The sequence below is a fragment of the Myotis daubentonii genome, chromosome 10 (genome assembly GCF_963259705.1).
Source record: "Myotis daubentonii chromosome 10, mMyoDau2.1, whole genome shotgun sequence".
In the NCBI taxonomy this organism is placed as follows: Eukaryota; Metazoa; Chordata; class Mammalia; order Chiroptera; family Vespertilionidae; genus Myotis; species Myotis daubentonii.
The window spans coordinates 33,802,924-33,820,916 of record NC_081849.1 but is presented as its reverse complement, the minus strand read 5'-3'; the positions used below and the strand labels follow the sequence as shown (position 1 = coordinate 33,820,916).

The 17,993-nt window shown below is 45.4% G+C and overlaps 1 protein-coding gene and 1 pseudogene across 1 annotated transcript; one reads left to right on the top strand and one right to left on the bottom strand.

Moving 5' to 3' along the window:
* Nucleotides 1-1,515: 1,515 nt before the first annotated feature.
* Nucleotides 1,516-8,703, top strand: LOC132211349 (putative DBH-like monooxygenase protein 2). The gene is made up of 13 exons (XM_059656067.1): nt 1,516-1,803; nt 2,660-2,806; nt 3,314-3,475; nt 3,721-3,804; nt 4,588-4,755; nt 4,929-5,031; nt 5,207-5,373; nt 5,678-5,769; nt 6,053-6,149; nt 6,286-6,345; nt 7,221-7,351; nt 8,060-8,174; nt 8,461-8,703. The coding sequence occupies exons 1-13, from the start codon at nt 1,516-1,518 to the stop codon at nt 8,701-8,703; spliced, it is 1,857 nt and encodes a 618-aa protein (XP_059512050.1).
* A 6,241-nt stretch (nt 8,704-14,944) lies between these two features.
* On the bottom strand, nt 14,945-16,925 carry LOC132211348 (doublesex- and mab-3-related transcription factor 1-like; annotated as a pseudogene).
* Nucleotides 16,926-17,993: the final 1,068 nt, after the last annotated feature.

Here is a 17,993-nt window from a genome sequence, read left to right as displayed (position 1 = left end):
TCTGAATTTGGCCTGGCTCCCAACCTAGGCCAAGGTAAGCCTCTTTCTTCCAGATGGCTGCCTAGCTGCCTACCTTCTCCCGTGCTCCCAGTTGGGCATTGTGGTTGCCCTCCTAGGAGGGAGGAGAAGAAGAATATGCATGCTCTGAATGAAGGCATAAACAGGTGTTCCAGCTCCTGTCCACCTTCGTTTGAACTGCATTCCTGTGGGGAGGAGCCTAATGGGGGAAGGACACTGGAGGTGAAGAGGTCAATGAGGTGGTTTCCTGCTCCAGATCACCTGTGTCCAACCCTGGGAAGAAAGAACTTTGGAGTTAGGGTGAGAATTTGGTCCCCTCCCAAAGAAGCAGTCAGTGGTGACACCAACTCCATCCAGGACGAGCCATGGTGGAAATGTACAGTGGGGGGTGGTGCCCTGTGGGTGTCTGTGACTGAAGGGACAGCTGGAGAGAGCACTGGCCTGGAGGCAGGGCCCCGTGTCCTGGTAGCTCTGCCTGGACAGTGACCAGGTACATACATTATTCCTGTTACCCTTGGTGTTTCTGTTTCCTCATCTAAAAATTAAGTGGATTGGAATTTTGGGAAATTTAGTGGATCTAATATCACTTTTTACTCTTGTGTTCTAATATTCTAACATTTTTTTCTGGCCGTTTATTATTTGCACAATACCAGTGGGGATGCTGGACCAAGCCTCCAGTGGAAGTCCCTGTAGGTTTCCTGGGAGGAAAGATAAAGCACAAAGCCTCTCAGAGGCAAGTTCACCTTTATCCCCTTTCTCTCCCTCTGCTTCCCCTCACCTCCCCCTCCTCCTCCTTGCCCCTCCCCAGTAATGTGCAAACACTCAAAGCTGCCCAGACTCGCCCACCTGAAAGCTGATTATGGCTCCTTCACCTCCACATGTCCTTCCAGGGATTAGCAGCAAAAGACTCCCACAGGAGATGGAAATCATAGCCTTCCCCTAACCCCCTCCCAACAACTTCTCTCCTTCCTGCTGGACTGGGAGGCAGGTTCAAAGGCATTCCCACCACACCTCTGCTCATGCCCGTTTCTATATATAGAAAATGCCCATGAAAACTGGGGTGGGGGACATTTGCCAGAGGACAGAGTGCTCAGTAAGGACATCCAAGGATCCAGGGATGGGGAGAGAAAAGGGGAGGGAGGAGGGGAGGAGAAAAGAAAAGAGGAGAGGAACTAACACTCCCTTGATTCTGTAAGGTCCCCATTGGCAGGACACTGGCATGGGGTTGGGTGGAAGAGGCTAAAAGATTTACTCCTGAGAATTTCACAATAAGTCCCCAGTCCAGGGCAAGAGCAATCTGCTCTGCACCCTCTCTGGACACCTCATCCCTCCAGGGTTATGTAAGTGGCACCACTCTGAGCCCAGGGGATGATCAGATCAGAAGAACCCCAGTCTGTCCCTCCCCTATGGCATGGTGCCTAGAGGAGGGGAAGCACATATAAGTCCATACTTATTGAGTGTTCACCTGCAGCAGAGATGCTCCAGATCCCAAGAGCCATGGCCTGTGACCTTCTCTTCAGGCTCCTTCTACTTATGGTTCTGGCAGCCCCCTCCCAAGGCAACCACCTTGGTCCCACCTCTCGATTGCGTTATTCCAGGTTCCTAGATCCTTCCAATGTCATTTTCCTTCGCTGGGACTTTGACCTTGAGGCTGAGATGATCACTTTTGAGCTCCAGGTCCAAACAGCTGGCTGGGTGGGCTTGGGAGTCACAAATGGCTACACCTCCGTGGGAGCCGATCTGGTTGTTGGAGGAGTCTTGCCTGATGGCAATGTCTATTTCTCGGTAAGTTGGAGGGTGATTTTCTTCCAAGGATGCGGGTCTCTTGCTGGGGTTCGTGATGGCTTTGAGTCCAGGAAGGATCCACAATTTCCAAACATGCAGGCACATGCCCAGACCACCAGCTGGCTGCTTACCTCTCCCTGCAGATATGGCCATTGGAGAGATTTAGTCTAAGTCTTCCGGACTCCATGGCCCTAGGTGCTAAGGAATGGACCACTGGACTGAGAGAGTCCTGTCCCACATGCCTGCTAATAGCCCACTTAATGCAGGTCACGGGGGAGAGTCACAGCTGTTTGAGACAGTCTTCCTCCTCAATTTCCTTCCAGCTCCATCAGGTACACCACAGCACGAAATAGTCTAATTACAACAGCCACAGAAGTATTTTTAGCTTAAAATTGTTATGTACTTTTGAGTAATCAGGCATTGCTCCAAATTCTTTGCATGTTAAACCTCACAGCATCACTATGAGGTGGATGATTATTATCCCATTTTACAGACAAAGAAGCGGCTCACCCATCTCCTGCACTGATATAGGGAAGTGTCAATGTTAAGAGCCACAGGACAGGATGAATAACATAGAGAGTTCAGAGTAAGTGAGATTACAAGGGTTAGAGATACAGGAATATTAGGATCATGGACGTGAGATTTGAAACTGAAGTCAAGCAAGTTGGTGAAACTCCCATCAGATGTCCAACCCTCTGCCCCAAGGTTCCACCCTTGATGCCATGTCTGTCCTAGGAGCAAAGTACATAATAAAGAAGCCCTCGGTTCTGTTAAACTAGTATCTTAGGGGAGCTAAAGGGATACTGGCTGTTCTTGGGACTCCTGGTTCTTACCCTTGACTTTCACTGGACCCCAGGATCAGCACCTGGTGGATGAAGACACCCTGGAGGAGGATGGAAGTCAGGATGCTAAGCTGCTGGGTCTAACAGAAGATGGTGTCTATACCACCATGCTTTTCTCCAGGCCCTTCCGCTCCTGTGACCCTCATGACAAAGACATTACGGTAAATTAAGGAGTGGAGAAAAGTATTTGAGCACAGACTCCTTTTTCTTCTGGGGAGGTGTAGTCACCCCTATGCTGGAAAGTCCATGCATTTCAGGGAGCTAGTCACAGTTCCTAGGACTTCTATCTCCATTTCAATTATTCCTACTCTTAAAATCTACCAGCCTTCTATGGAATGACGTCCCACTGATTCAGCCCCACCCCCACCCCGCCCTCCCCAGCCTTCCTCTTGTGAAGTACCCTGTCCGATATCACTGAACTTTAGGGTGTCATTTACCATATGTGGACACAGGCATAGAGAGGGAATAAGACAGGGGATGTGCCTTGCTCAACGTTTCCAACAAGTTGGCCTCAGAGGCAGAACTAAGACCTGACTAGCTCTCACCCCTGAACCTGAAGCTCTTTCCATCCCACTGTGTAGACATGAGCAAGTGGTTTGTGTTGGTCCTTGGGTGTGTGCAAAGTGCTGCTCATGGGTGTAGCATCTCAATGCCCATGATTCCCCCAGAGCGACACGGTGAGGGTGCTGGCTGCCTATGGCCTGGATGACATGCTGAAGCTGGACCCGGAGCGTACTTTTGTCAAGTCCATCTTCCTGCTACAAATAGTCCACCCAGATGATCTTGATGTACCTGAGGACACAATCATCCATGATTTGGAGATCACTGATGTAAGATTTCTCTATCACACCCAGCCTCCTCCAGCCCCCTTCCCATCTTCCCAGTCAATCCACACCCTCCTCTTATACCCAATACTCAGTATGTTCCTAGAATTGAAGTTTCTCTGACTTCTCTCAGTCCCTGAAGGATGACCATACTGACCTAAAGTGGACAGTCTTCCCTGGTCTGTCCCTTTCCTTGACTCTCTGTGAGCCTCACTCCCACCCCAGCCTAGCCTCTGTGTGTCTCTCTCCAGTTCCTTATCCCAGAGGATGACACCACATATGCCTGCACCTTCCTCCCTCTCCCCATCGTCAGTAAGAAGCATCACATCTACAAGGTATGGTGAACCAGAGGATAGGGCACTGTCAAGGTGGTTGAGCAGCTCAGTGGATTGGTAGGGGGTGGTGTCAATCAGATGAATCCTAGGAGGAAGGAAGCAGAAGGAAAGCAGTGGGGCTAACATGGGGCCAGGCTAGGTTTGGTGGACATGGTAGTTTCATGATTTCCTGAGCCCAGAACTATAGCTCCCAGCACTGTTTCACTCCAGCCCCACAATGCATCTGAGATTCTGATGAAATTCATGAATTCATAACTTTGCAAAGAACAAAATGTAAGCCCCCACCCTGGCCCCAGAATTGTGCTCTTAGCCCAGGAGGAGGTGTTGGCTGGGAGGGGCATGGTGAAGGGCTAGAGGGAATACAAACTTGGTCACCTGATTCCACATTTGGATAGTTCCAATTTTGATTAAATAAATAAAAGTATGATCTTATAGTAAGTGGCAAAAGTGTGGAAACCGTATTTTCTTTAGAGAGAGACTCCAACAAGAAGTGGTTTCATGTTCAGACATCTCAGACTAATGAAGTTAGTAAGGGAAAGGCTGAAATCATGGGCGTTAGCATGCTGTGCTCTCAGGGAGAGACTTTAAAAGGGTGAAGGCAAGAGAGGAGTCAGAGTTGAGGGGGAAATTACAGGTTAGGGAAGGAAAAAACAGAAGAAATGGAAGAGAAAGAAGAAGAGAAGCAGGGAATGGGTGCAGTTTTATTTGGGGAAGGGGAACGTGGGGAATAGGACTTGACAGAGAAGATCATGACTATGCTTTGCCCTCCTCCCCTCCTACCAGTTTGAGCCCAAGCTGGTCTACCACAACGAGACGATGGTGCATCACATCCTTGTGTATGCCTGTGGCAATGCCAGTGCTCTGCCCACGGGCATCAGCGACTGCTATGGGGCTGACCCTGCCTTCTCCCTCTGCTCCCAGGTCATCGTGGGCTGGGCTGTCGGGGGCACAGTGAGTCCTGTGATGAGGAGATAGGTGGCTAAGGGGTGCATGCTGTTGGGAACTTGGATAGCTGGGCTGATGAAGGCTGGGAGACAGGACGGTCTGGGATGGGTCCCTGCACCTAGCTCCCAGCCTGCCCCCAGCTCCAGTCTTTCTTGCTGCCAATTCCCTTCATTCAACAGAGTTACCAGTTTCCAGATGATGTGGGCGTCTCTATTGGGACCCCCTTGGACCCCCAGTGGATCCGACTGGAGATTCATTACAGCAATTTTCACAACCTTCCTGGTGAGCATCTGAGCATTTATGGGAGAAAAGCTGGGCAAGCTGTCTGATGCCTCTAGGAATTGGAAAGGTGTCTTGGATGTGTGCTGGCTCCTTTTGCTAACAGCTTTCCTGGGCCTCTTTCTCCCCACGCTGTGAACTCCTCTCCTGCCTTCTGTGGTTTGCCTTTCTGCACCAGGTGTGCACGACACCTCGGGGATTCGAATGTACTACACGGCACACCTGCGCAAATACGACATGGGAGTCCTGCAGCTGGGCTTCCTCACGTTCCCCATCCACTTCATCCCCCCGGGTGCTGAGTCCTTCATGTCCTACGGACTGTGTAAGACAGAGAAGTTTGAAGAGGTGAGGCTGGGAGGTTCCCCATCACAGATCTGGTCTGATCCACAGCACATACAGCCTGCACCCAACACTTGGACAATGACTACAGCCTGGTGCTCAGGAAAATCACTAACTGGGATTATGCAAGGGATGGAAGGAGTCAGGGCTTTGGGGACAGGGGGAGTGGGGCAGGGATTTGGTCCAGGTAAAAACTAAAGGGGTTAATGTCAGTTTTGAGAGAAGGTGTCAAATACTAAGGGTGGAAAATCAAGGGGCAGGGCAAGATGAGAGTTCTTAACTAACCAGCTGCCTCTCCTCCCTGTCACAGATGAATGGGGCCCCGGTGCCTGACATACAGGTATATGGCTACCTGCTCCATACCCATCTGGCTGGGCGGGCTCTGCAGGCTGTGCAGTACAGGTAAGGGAAGAAGGCATGGATTTGAAGCTTTCCCTTGTGCATGTGGGAATAAATCTTAGAAAGTTAGTTATTCTTCAGTATAAGTTTAGGAGTAAGGAGGAACCAGAATTATCCACAGAGCAGAGACGCCTTGAGGAAGACTGTGGAAAGAGGAGCTTTCTTGTTTTATGAACAATCTAGACCCACAGAGTGACACACCCCACACAGCTTTTTTATTGATAGACACCCTCCCCACTTCATCTTCCTCACCTTATTCCTGTCTCCTCTCTTTCTCTCCCTCCAGAAATGGAACACAACTCCGAATAATTTGTAAAGATGACACCTATGACTTCAATCTGCAGGAGACTCGAGATTTACCTCATCGAGTGGAGATCAAGCCGGTGGGACCCTGGGGGAGGCATGGCTGGTGTCAGGGACAGGCAGGCTCAGGGCTCATTAGTGTTAGCCAGGGTAGTTCTAAGATGGGTCCAGTCTCTCTATGTCTTACTTTTGGCCTCTGTGTTTCACTCTAAATAGGGAGACGAATTGCTAATAGAGTGTCACTACCAGACACTGGACCGAGACTCCTTGACTTTTGTAAGTAGCTCTCTCCCCACATAGTCACCATGACAAACGCATGGACTTGAAGCCTCATTGCCTGGCTTTGAATGCCAACACAATCATTAGTAGCTTTCTAACTATAGACAAGCTATTCAAGTTCTTTGTGTCTCAGTTTTCTAATGTATAAAAGAATCAACAATATTATCCATTGCATAAGTGTTATGAGAGTTGATTAATACATGTAAAGCATCTAGGTCACTGTCTGACTTGTAACAGATGCTCAATTAGAGTCAGCTATTGTTATTATGGTCACAAGGAATCCCATCCATATTGTGTGTAAGGAATGGTTCCATGCTTGTCAGATTCAGAAGGAGTTGCTTGCTGCTGAGGAAGAAAACGCTGCTCTTAAAATGATTCTAATACAAGGTAGAAAGTTATATGCATCATTAGAGTAGAATGGAGATAATGTACTAGGGAAATTCATAGGGAAAACCAGAAGGTCTCCCTGCAGTGATGAGAACATGTGACATATTTGAGTGGGTCCTGAATTAGATGTGTACCGATGGGGAATTCTGGAGAAGCTCCAGAGGGAGTGACTTTTTAAAAAATTCAACATTTTGTCTTATCTTCTCAAACCAAGAAAGGGGCCATGGAAATATAGAGGAATGGGAAGATATGTGAGAAATTTCTTTGGAAACGACATGCATAACTGTCCACCAACTGGAAATAGAGAAGGTGGAAGGAAGAGGTGTGGTGAGGAGTGGTAAGGATCAGTGAGTTAGCTGGAGGTTAAGGAGAAAGGAAAACAGCTTCATTGGTAGAATGGCTACCTATACCATTTCTGCCTTCCTTGTTCTCTCTGCCTGCCTTTGTATCTTTGTCTCTCCATCTGTCTCCCTCTTCTTTTCCAGGGGGGTCCCAGCACCATTAATGAGATGTGCCTCGTCTTCCTCTTCTACTATCCCCGAAACAACATCTCCAGCTGCATGGGGTACCCTGACATCACCTATGTGGCCCATGAGCTGGGGGAGGAGGCATCAGAGTGAGTCATCCTGGACCATAAAATCCTCAAATGTGACCTCTAGAAGTGAGATCACTTATGTACAAATTCTGCCTTTTTCTCGTGCACTACCGGTTTCAGTCAGACTGTGTTTACTTTCAGGTAGAGGCCCTTCATTAGTTGGAGGTAAGGGTTCTCTCTGAGACTCCTTTCCAAGAATGTACATCTGTGCAGACACACCCCATTTCACACATAATTTTAGGGCATTTACAGGTTCCCTGAAGTTACTCCAACATCCTCAGACTTCATAGTTCTCAGATTAAGAACCATTTCTTTAAAGAATTAGATGTTTCTCTTTTTTACTCTTAAAAATTCTTTTCTCTGATTCCTAATGATAATTCTACTCCTGCCAAACTTATTATTATTTCATCCTATATAATAAAAGGCTAATATGCAAATTGTTCCCTTGGCCAGGAGTTTGAACAGAGGGAAGGGCTGGCCGGCCAACCTCCTGCATCCCCTTCCCCCAGCCAGTCTGGCCCGATTGCTCTGATCAGGGCGGCTGGCTGGACCCCACCTATGCATAATTTCGTGCACTGGGCCTCTAGTTGATTTATAAGACACTCCTTACAGTTTATGCTGACATGAAACTGGCACTCACAAAAGTGAGGATATTTTATACACCTTTTGTCAAGGCTTTAAGTTGACCCTAAACTATTGTCTGTCCCCACCCTGCCCTTGTCCATGCAGTCCCATGGAGGGCATGATGGCCATGAACAATGTTGAGTGGACCCTGGAGAACATTAAGAAGGCTGAGAAAGCCTGCAAGGAGGCCCAGCAAACCGTGTTAATAAAGACCATTGACGTGAGCATCTTAGGGTTAAGGATGGAGGGATATGGGGTGGTATTGGGAGAAGCCAGAATTAGAGAAGAATGAGGGAAGTGAATGACAATGATAGGAACACTAGGTCAAGGAAGAAGAGGCTTATGACGAAGAAAGTTGGGCTTATGCAGCTCTGGGTTTGGGGGTGGGATTGGAGTCTCCCAGTTAGTCTGTGAGGCTGCAAGGACTGGTATAACTAAGTAAGGTCCAAGAAAAGGAAACAAGGCGGGGAGGCTTCTATTTTTGCCCATTTCCCCTTCTTCTGCAGGAAGTAGTGGAAAACACAACAGGTTGGATTCCAGAAATCATCCCTACGCCTCGGGGGCCCTGTTTGGAGTCATCGGGAGGCAAAGTGGAGCCCCAGGATGAGACCCCTGCAGGCTTCAGGGCTGCACCAATGGCCCTCTTGGCCTCTGGCAATGCTACCCTGAGGCACCTCCCTATGGCTGCCCTCTTGTTTGGGCAGGGGGCCTTCTTTTGGCTCCTTGCTACCCTGCAGGCTGGAATCTGACACTGTCTCCTCATGTCAAATACCTAGTCCCCACTCTGCTCAGTCCCCTGATCATCAAACACAGAAACTCCTCTCTTTTTGACTCCCAAAATATCCCCCATCTGTGTCTGTTCCCATGGCCCCAAGGGAGGACACTGCAAGCCTGGCCACTGTAATACTCCATAAGGTTCGTCCATGACCAGCTATGCAATTCATCCTTGAAAGTTTTAGTAGCACCAGTGGGACCTCAGGTTTTCTGACAAAATCTGGATCCAAGTTTGGATGTGAGGTAGTGGACCACTCTCTGAGAAGTCTGATGCTCCAGCTCACTCAAGGGGGTACCATGTGGGGAGAAGGGGGCTTGAAAGCAAATGGAGAACCCTAGAACCCTTCTCCTCCCATGCTGGCCCTAGAGGGGCCTCCTGCTTATCTCTTCTTCTGACATTTTGTGCAACCCTCCCCCATAAGGCAGAGGCAGCAGACCACATGTGTGATATGTGGTAAAGAGAGAGTTGTGTTTATAAGGGACAAAGCTTAAGACATCAGATTACATAGAACTAAACTTGCTTCCTGTTGCCATCTCTTTCTTTTGAGCCTTTAGTCCAGTAGAGACAGCTGGGAGGTCTCTTAAATTGCTCAGTAGAAGGCATCCAGAGGGCATCAGAGGACCTGGCTGCCCCAAATGCCACATATAATGCAGTCTTGCTCTCCTCACCATGCCTCTACTATTGGATGATCTTTATCCCATCAAATGTCACATTCTCAACACTCAAATCACCAGGTGTGAAGAGCCCTAACTGGCCAGGCCAGTTGAATTGGGCTCTGAGGACAGAAGAATAAGGTGAAGAGAGGTAGTCCTTGGCTCTGGAGCCCAGAACATGTCAAGGAGGTTCACATGGACAAAGCCTGCAGTTTGCAACCACAGTTGACAGTCCTGTGGTGGCTGCTGCTCTGAGAGCTCAATGGGGCATTCTGTCTTCTAAGCTTGAGAAGCTCTGTGCCACCCTATCCTTGGAGCTTTAATGTCACTGTGTTTCTCTATGAATTGCCTTGCTCATTATTAATGTCCTCTGGAAGGAATACCTACCCTGGCTCTTCATTTCTTGGAGATCACTGCTTCAGGGGCTGAGCCTTGGTCTAACATCACAGCCCTGCTTCCTGGCAGAGCAACACCCTTCCTCTGGGAGTGGTGAGGTGCTTGGAAGATACCAAGCCCATGACCCTCACTGTTATTTTTTTTCTGGAGAATTCTGGATGCTCCCTTCTGAGATTCTGCAAAACCTTCAGTGTTCCCATTTAGCTCCTTCCATCTCAGTTGGATATTTGCAATGCTTAGGGTCACTTTGGGGCCTCATGATGTCTAAGCAGAGGGACTTGCTGACTTTAAATCAAGTTTTCCGAAGTTCATGATTATGGGGAAAACTACGCTCTCCAGGAACCAGAGGATTGTCTATGTTCACTTTGAGGCATCTCTGTTGTCATCAGTCAATGGAGATTTTCCTTTTAGAAAAGTTTTTCCAAATAGGAGTTTTTGACTACTCTGAGCAGAGAACTTCCAGTTTGCATGCTATAGCACATACCCTTGGATTAATTTCACTGTCAAGTGTAACAAATGAAAATCACTAGCTTTCTATAGAAAATTATTTAAATAACTATTTTATTTAATTATCTACACTTAATAGAAGTCAACAAATCTGTTTTAAATTTTTTAACTAGAGGTCATGAGAGGGATGTTTGAGAAACAGGGAACTTTAATCAAGATAATTAGTAGGAAAATAGTAGCCACCATTGAAAAAGTGAAAGGCTAGCAGAAAGATGGTTTAAGATGAGAAGTTTAAGCTTATGAGTAGACATCTGAGAAGTCAAAAGTTATCTCCATATCAAAAAATGTTTTAAAATTAATTCTGCCCAAGAATTCAATGGGTAAGCTTATGGAGAAGTATGTGGGTGCTGATGAAGATTAGAAAGATATGGCTTAAGGGAAAATTTTTATGATTTAGAAATTTAAAGCTACATAGGCTCTAAAGTCTGTTTTAATTCCGTTGCACTTTTTTTCTGGGCATGTATTTGGAAGTAAACTTGTGTTGCATCCATAACACTGTCTGTCATCTACATTACCAATTTATCTTCGGTTATTTCTCTAAATAAAGCTGGAATTAGAAATATAAATCTTCATGAAGGTTGTAGGACTTGTTATGATCATAAATTATAACTTGCCAGAAACTATAACCTACAGTCTAATTTGAAATTGGTATACCTTGATTTACTCTTGGTAATTATCATATGATACAACTTCTAGCCTGGATAGTTTCTCAAAGATCTTTAGGTATCTTGTGCTCAAATAAGCAACCCTGCCTGGGTTGAGGTCAACTTCTCTGAGGATTTTCCATCATCAAGTGTCATCAAAAAACCTCCAGCCACAAAACACCTGCTGCTGGCTCCTCCCAACATAGTACTAACTCACCTCGCCTCACAACCTCTTCACCATGTTGTGATTGTAACACATGTGTGTATTTCAATATTTATACCCTATTTAGACAAAATGTAAGTGAACAGAAGCATAATCACAGGCAGATAAACTGAGAAACAACTAGCCACACCCCAGAGCAGGTGGACACAAGTCACCTTTGGGAGAATACTGTGAAACTCAATGTCTCACTCAGGGGCAAGACTAAACCAAGGACTCACTAAGCAATAATGCTCACATTCATTCAGTGAATCACCATCAAATAGTAGTGCTTTTTGAAGAAAATTATGAAACACTGATAAGTTTAATTTCATCACACAAACCACAGGAAATTTTTCTGGCAGAAAATATGTTTGCCATATAACATAATGTGTGTGAATGTGCGCACACACACACAAACACACACACACACACACACACACACACACGTGCGCGCAGTCCACATGAACTCTATTGGCTATTTCAAAAATTTTATTTGTTATTTGTTTAGACATTTTTTCCTCAGTGGAGCTCTCTAGAAGGCAACATATGAATAGCAGCAAGTATAAAAAGCTTAGGAAAAATACCATAGGGTATGGGGGAAGGGTGGAGGGGGCGAATGGGGGGAAAGGGGACATCTATAATACTTTCAACAATAAAGATAAAATTTAAAAAAGAGAAAAATATAAATTTCCATTAACTTAATTCTTTTGTATAATGAGGAAAGATGGGCACTATTTAATTTAGCAGGGAAACATTTTTTTCCAGCTCAAAACAAAAACAACCTTTTCCCCAAAATCACAGTTTGAGACAGTACAGTCATCTTCAAAGAGCAGTTTTCTTTTACTAACTTGTTTGGAAACCAGGGGCTCATAGCAGTCTTTTTTTTTTTTTTTAATTAAATCTTTATTGTTCAGATTATTACATTTGTTCCTCTTTTTTTTCCCCCCCATAACTCCCCTCCTCCCAGTTCTCGCCCCACCCTCCGCCCTCACTCCCCACCCACTGTCCTCATCCATTGGTGCACGATTTTTGTCCAGTCTCTTCCCACATCTCCCACACCCCTTTCCCCCCCAAGAATAGTCAGTCCATTCCCTTTCTATGTCCCTGATTCTATTATAATCAACAGTTCATTCTGTTCATCAGATTATTTATTCACTTGATTCTTAGATTCACTTGTTGATAGATGCATATTTGTTGTTCATAATTTGTATCTTTACCTTTTTCTTCCTCTTCCTCTTCTTAAAGGATACCTTTCAGCATTTCATATAATCCTGGTTTGGTGGTGATGAACTCCTTTAGCTTTTCCTTATCTGTGAAGCTCTTTATCTGACCTTCAATTCTGAATGATAGCTTTGCTGGATAAAGTAATCTTGGTTGTAGGTTCTTGGTATTCATCACTTTGAATATTTCTTGCCACTCCCTTCTGGCCTGCATGGTTTCTGTTGAGAAATCAGCTGACAGTCGTATGGGTATTCCCTTGTAGGTAACTGAGTTTCTTTCTCTTGCTGTTTTTAAGATTCTCTCTTTATCTTTTGCTCTTGGCATTTTAATTATGATGTGTCTTGGTGTGGTCCTCTTTGGATTCCTTTTGTTTGGGGTTCTCCGTGCTTCTTGGACCTGTAAGTCCATTTCTTTCACCAGGTGGGAGAAGTTTTCTGTCATTATTTCTTCAAATAGGTTTTCAATATCTTGCTCTCTCTCATCTTCTGGCACCCCTATAATTCTGATGTTGGTACGCTTGAAGCTGTCCCAGAGGCTCCTTACACTATCCTCGCATTTTTGGATTCTTTTTTCATTTTGCTTTTCCGGTTGGATGTTTTTTGCTTCCTCGCATTTCAAATCATTGACTTGATTCTTGCGCTCCTCTGGTCTGCTGTCGGGCGTCTGTATAATATTCGTTATTTCAGTCCGTGTGTGCTTAATTTCTAGTTGGTTCCCCAGTATAAGATCGAGGGTCTTATTAGTTTTCGTGTAGAGCTCATTAAGTTTATCGGCAGCTTCTAAACAGTTCTTGAGAGACCTTAAAAGTGTGGTTCTGAACTCTATATCTTCCTTTGACAATTTTGTCCTGTTTCTTTGTCTCCGCATTTTGTTATGCTTCCTTGGTGCACCCCCTAGTGGTCTTTGTTCGCAGTCTTATAGTTAAATCTTGATTGTTGTAGTTAATCCCAGGGAGGGTTTGACCTCCAGGCCAAGGGGCTATGAGAATCAGCTGTGTCAGCGGTGAGAGAACTTCTGTCCTCTAGGGAGGTGCTAATCTAGCCTTTGCCTGAGGCTATCCGGCAAATGCCTCTGTGCAGGGCTTGGGCAGGGCGGGTTGCACAGGATCAACAGGGTGGGCCGGAGAGAGCAGTTATGGCGGCTCTCAGTCCTGTCCCCAGGGGCTCTGCCTCTCTGAGTCCCAGCACCCGCTGCAAAGCTGGGAGAGAAAGCTGCACTGGCTCTGACCGAAGCCAGACAGTCCCGCTTCTCCCTTTTGAGTATGGGTCCCCAAAGACTCGCCTGTATCTGGAGCTCAGAGTCTGCGACTCCCTCCCGATTGAAAACAACAACCACGCCCTCCGCCGCCAGCCCGCTCCGCGCACTCCGCACCTCAGAATTTGACTTCAGCACTGCGCCTCCTCTGAGTGTCCGTGTGTGTTTCTCTTTCCTCCTAGTTGTAGGACTTCCACTCAGCCAGCGTTCCTGTGGTTCTGGGTGATGTCCCTTCCGTTTTTTGGTTTCACTTTTGAAGTAGTTGTTCAAAGCAGCAAACTCCGGCGTTAACCTATGCCGCCATCTTGGTTCTCCCTCTCCTGCCGTTTTTTTTTCATAGCAGTCTTGTTATAAAGGACCAGCACTAAGGAGAATCTGCTTTGCTATCAGGAAAGCCTCGGGGAAGAAGAAGGAAAAAGTTTAAATAGACATAAGAACACTTTGAGGGATTACGTAATAGTCATAATAAACCTTGCAGGGACCTTTACAGACTGAAAATGCATTTCCATGAACATTGCAGCTCCAATGTTTACTCCATCCTACAGATGAGCAAACTGAGACAAGGAAAGGGAAGGAAGGGAGTATCCACCTGAAGTAATAGTCCCTGTGCCAACCTGGTAGCAGGTGATACTCTCAGAACTGGTCCCATGGAGTCCCCTGCCTGTGTTAGGGTCTGATGGCAGCCCAGGAGCCAGCACAGCTCAGGAGTCAGAGCAGCCAATGCTTGCTTCTATCTCTTCCCGCTCCACATTTTCTGCCTGGTTCCAGGACCACACCTTGTGCATAGACTTCACGTTTCAATCCTCAAGTGTCTTCAAACATCTGAAGTTAAGTCCAGCTTTTCTTTGTTTTGTTTTGTTGTTCTTTTCTTTTTTCAGGAGTACTTACTTTTCAAAACCCCATACTTTAATCATTGTCGAGTTATATACACAAAGGATTGAATTTCAGTAACTACAGAACTATGGTGTTTTGGGGGGGGGGTTTTGTTTGTTTGTTTGTTTTTGTTTTGTTTTGTTTTTTTGCACTAATGCTGCTTTTAATGGCGGCGCAATATAGAGTACAGGTTTTACTAGCTTGAGCTGATAGGTTTAAAAGGTGCTTATTTACATTATCAAGTAGCCTCATATAGAAACAGATCTCAGGCTGCCGAGGCTGGAGATCTGCAGGACAGGAAGGAGGTTCTTGGGTTTTGTAGGATAAAAGAGTGAACTGCTAACCCAGCACTATCGTTATACTTGTTTGGGGAAAAAAGGTTGGTTTTGGTGATGGTTTCATCTTCCATTTCTTTATTATTATTATTATTATTATTATTATTATTATTATTATTATTTTAGCTGCAACTACACAAAACAATGAATTTTTTAAAGACTGGTTTCATTTCGGGATGGCTTCTGTTACATAAGGAAGTATTCCACAAGCAATTTTTAACAAAATAATGAACTCAGAAATATCTAGTAACTTTTAAAGATGTACTTATTTTCAAATCAGACTACAACCAAAGGTTACAAAATAATCTAGATTGCATCCATTTTTTTTCCCTGTAGTAGAAAGAATGTGTATGATAAACCTCTGATACTATTCTAGAAACAACATCCAGGAACTCTGCCTTACTGGGGTGACTTTAAATTGTACTGTTTTCAATGTACTCTTTACAGAAAAGGCAGCAATTCCTAAGGGCATGACTTTTTCTTCTGATGGCATTTCAGTTATGTTTTGGAAAGGGTACATGTTTTGGGGATGAGGTTGGGGGTAGTACCAATAGCAACACAAACACACAGTATTTCCATTTCTGCAGATTTCTAAAACAATCACAAACTTTGCTGTTTCCTTCTCACCAGTCAGGCTAAATTTATGTTTTTTAACGTTTTATTAAAACACTAAAATTCAAAAACATCTAAAGCACCTAAGATTTCATTTCCAAACTACAGTATCTAATTATGACACATTTAGGTGCAAACATATTGCTTTAGTTGAGTGAATTACGATATTTCTTGAAAACTACATGTAAACCAGTGTCATAAAAAACATGAGGGACACTACTATTTAATATTTAACTCCATGAACAAACCACTTAATTCTTAGGGATGGTAGTCACCGATCCTAAACTATTCTAAAATGTGTTTTAGACTCTGGGCTAAGATCTAAAGGAGTATAAAGCAAACACTTTCTCAACAGTTAAGTTGACATGAGTCAAGGCAAAATAGTAACAACAAACCCTGTGTGTACATGGAATAAGCCTGCTATTCCAAGTGAACCACCAAAGGCACCGCTCACTCCTCGTCCTCAATGACGGGAGTGACTGCAAAGCTGCTGGGCTCGGAGGCGGGCTCACATTCAAGCACTCCCTTTGTGCTCTCCTTGCTAATGGGAGAGCTGCTGGAGAGGGAGACCAAGCCCGAATCTTGACTGCTGGGGGGCAAGAAGACGCTGGCTTTGGTTTCCGGGTAGGGAGGGCCATCCTCAAAAGTGAAGATCTGGGACACGCTCTGGCCCAGGTAGGAGGGAGCTGGGTAGTACGAATGCATCCTGTACTGGGAATCCACAGGGTGGCGGTTCTCTGAGGTTTTCATCGGCTTTCTTCCATTCGAACATACATACAGATTTGGACACGTCTCACTCCCAGGGTAACATTCATCAGGAAGAGTACTGCCATCCGGAAGACGCACCCAACATTTCCTATGCTGCCACTGGTTTCCTGTCTGACCAGGCATATAAGGTGCTGGGAGGCTGCGAAGGCTGTTCTTCACCGGGGATCCCCCAAGAGGGTTCCCCATGTCCCCGGAAGGAGATTCAGCAGTCAAGGCCACAGGGTACTGCGGATAGTTGTACAGATTGTTGTAGTACGGAAACAGAGATGGCTGATAAAAGCTGCTGTAGTAGGTGGAGTCTGAAACCAGGTCAGGTGCGTTCTCCACGTGCCCTCTGCTGGTGACAGCAGGAATATCCTGGATGACCATCCGCCCGTCTGGAACTGCACTGGCGGGGGCGCCCACCGGCGGCGGAGGCAGTGGCGGGGGCGGCGGCTGCGCGGAGCTGCCGCTCTCGGTCATCAGGCACGCGCGTTGCTGCCGTTGTTCTCTCTCTTGACCAGCAGCTCGGTCGCAGTGGGCAGCGGGATGGGGTGGCTGATCCCCAGTTCCTCCTCTTGGGCCTGCTGCCTTCTCAGGGCCACCTGTTTACTTGCGCACATTCCGTATTTCATACCAGGGCAGATGCCATCATAGCCAGAATCGCTGCCGCCTGACAGATGACGAATAAGCAACCCGCCCAGTCGCCACTGGGTCTCCCACAGCCAACCTCTCCAGCGTTCATCTTCCATTTCTTTTACTTGGGTGGTAAATAAAAGGAAATTTGCTAGCTTGAGTTTTACATTTTCTTGTTAATACCCGTTTTGTTTCAGTAGGTTGCCATCCATTAGCCTGGGTATTTCTGCATTGTGTTGTATACATGTGTGTTTGAGAGCTCAAATGCTGGCTTCTTACAGCATTTAGTTGTTTACTTTATTGCTAGACAAACATTAGCAATGAATCCTTTCCACATTCCCTGCCACAAACCCATTAAGGTCCAAAATCCTTGTCAAACATCTGGTTTTAAAACTTGGGAGATGGTAGTAAAAAAAAAAAAAATTATTGCACAAACCATCCATTCTATAAGCATTGGGCTGTGCATTCTCTGGTGTAGGGTCTATCGATTTTTTCAAGAGGACTGTCATTTGTGGGTAGATTCCAAAAGAGAAGTGAAACTAACTGATGATCTGTGCCCCTCATGTGGAACACACCAAGCCATCCAGACAATAGCACAGCCATGGAAGTAGGTCAGAACGCTGTGCAAATGTGTTCACAGTAGTTGGTAGACATCTGTGTGTCATAAGAACCTTAAGCCACATGTGCTGGGTTCCTACATGCTGGGAAAGTTCACAGTATATGTAAACAGGACCTGAGAGTGAAACTAGGATATTGTTGCCCTAGGGAAGTGATTCAAGTTTAATGAAGACCCCATGCTTTGTTTAGGTGGGTTATATCTATTCATATTTACTGCACTATAAATTAAAAGGGACTCATTTGCACAATATTTTGTAAAATATTTATTTTCTTCATTCATTCAAAATAACAATATATCAACTCTATGTTAACATAAATAATATGTTTTATGAAAAACAACTATATTTTCCAAAGCAAAAAAGTGAGTGAAAAGAATGACATGATTTTATATTTTGTAGATATGTTTAGTGCCTGGTTGAACAGAAGAGAACTAGATTCTTGTATCTGTCTCTGTATTCATCTATGGTGACAGCACACAGCATAGAATCTCTATAAAATGTCATTGTATACTAATGAAAGTGAAAAAGGCACCTAACAAATATAATATTATGAAATAGATGTGACCT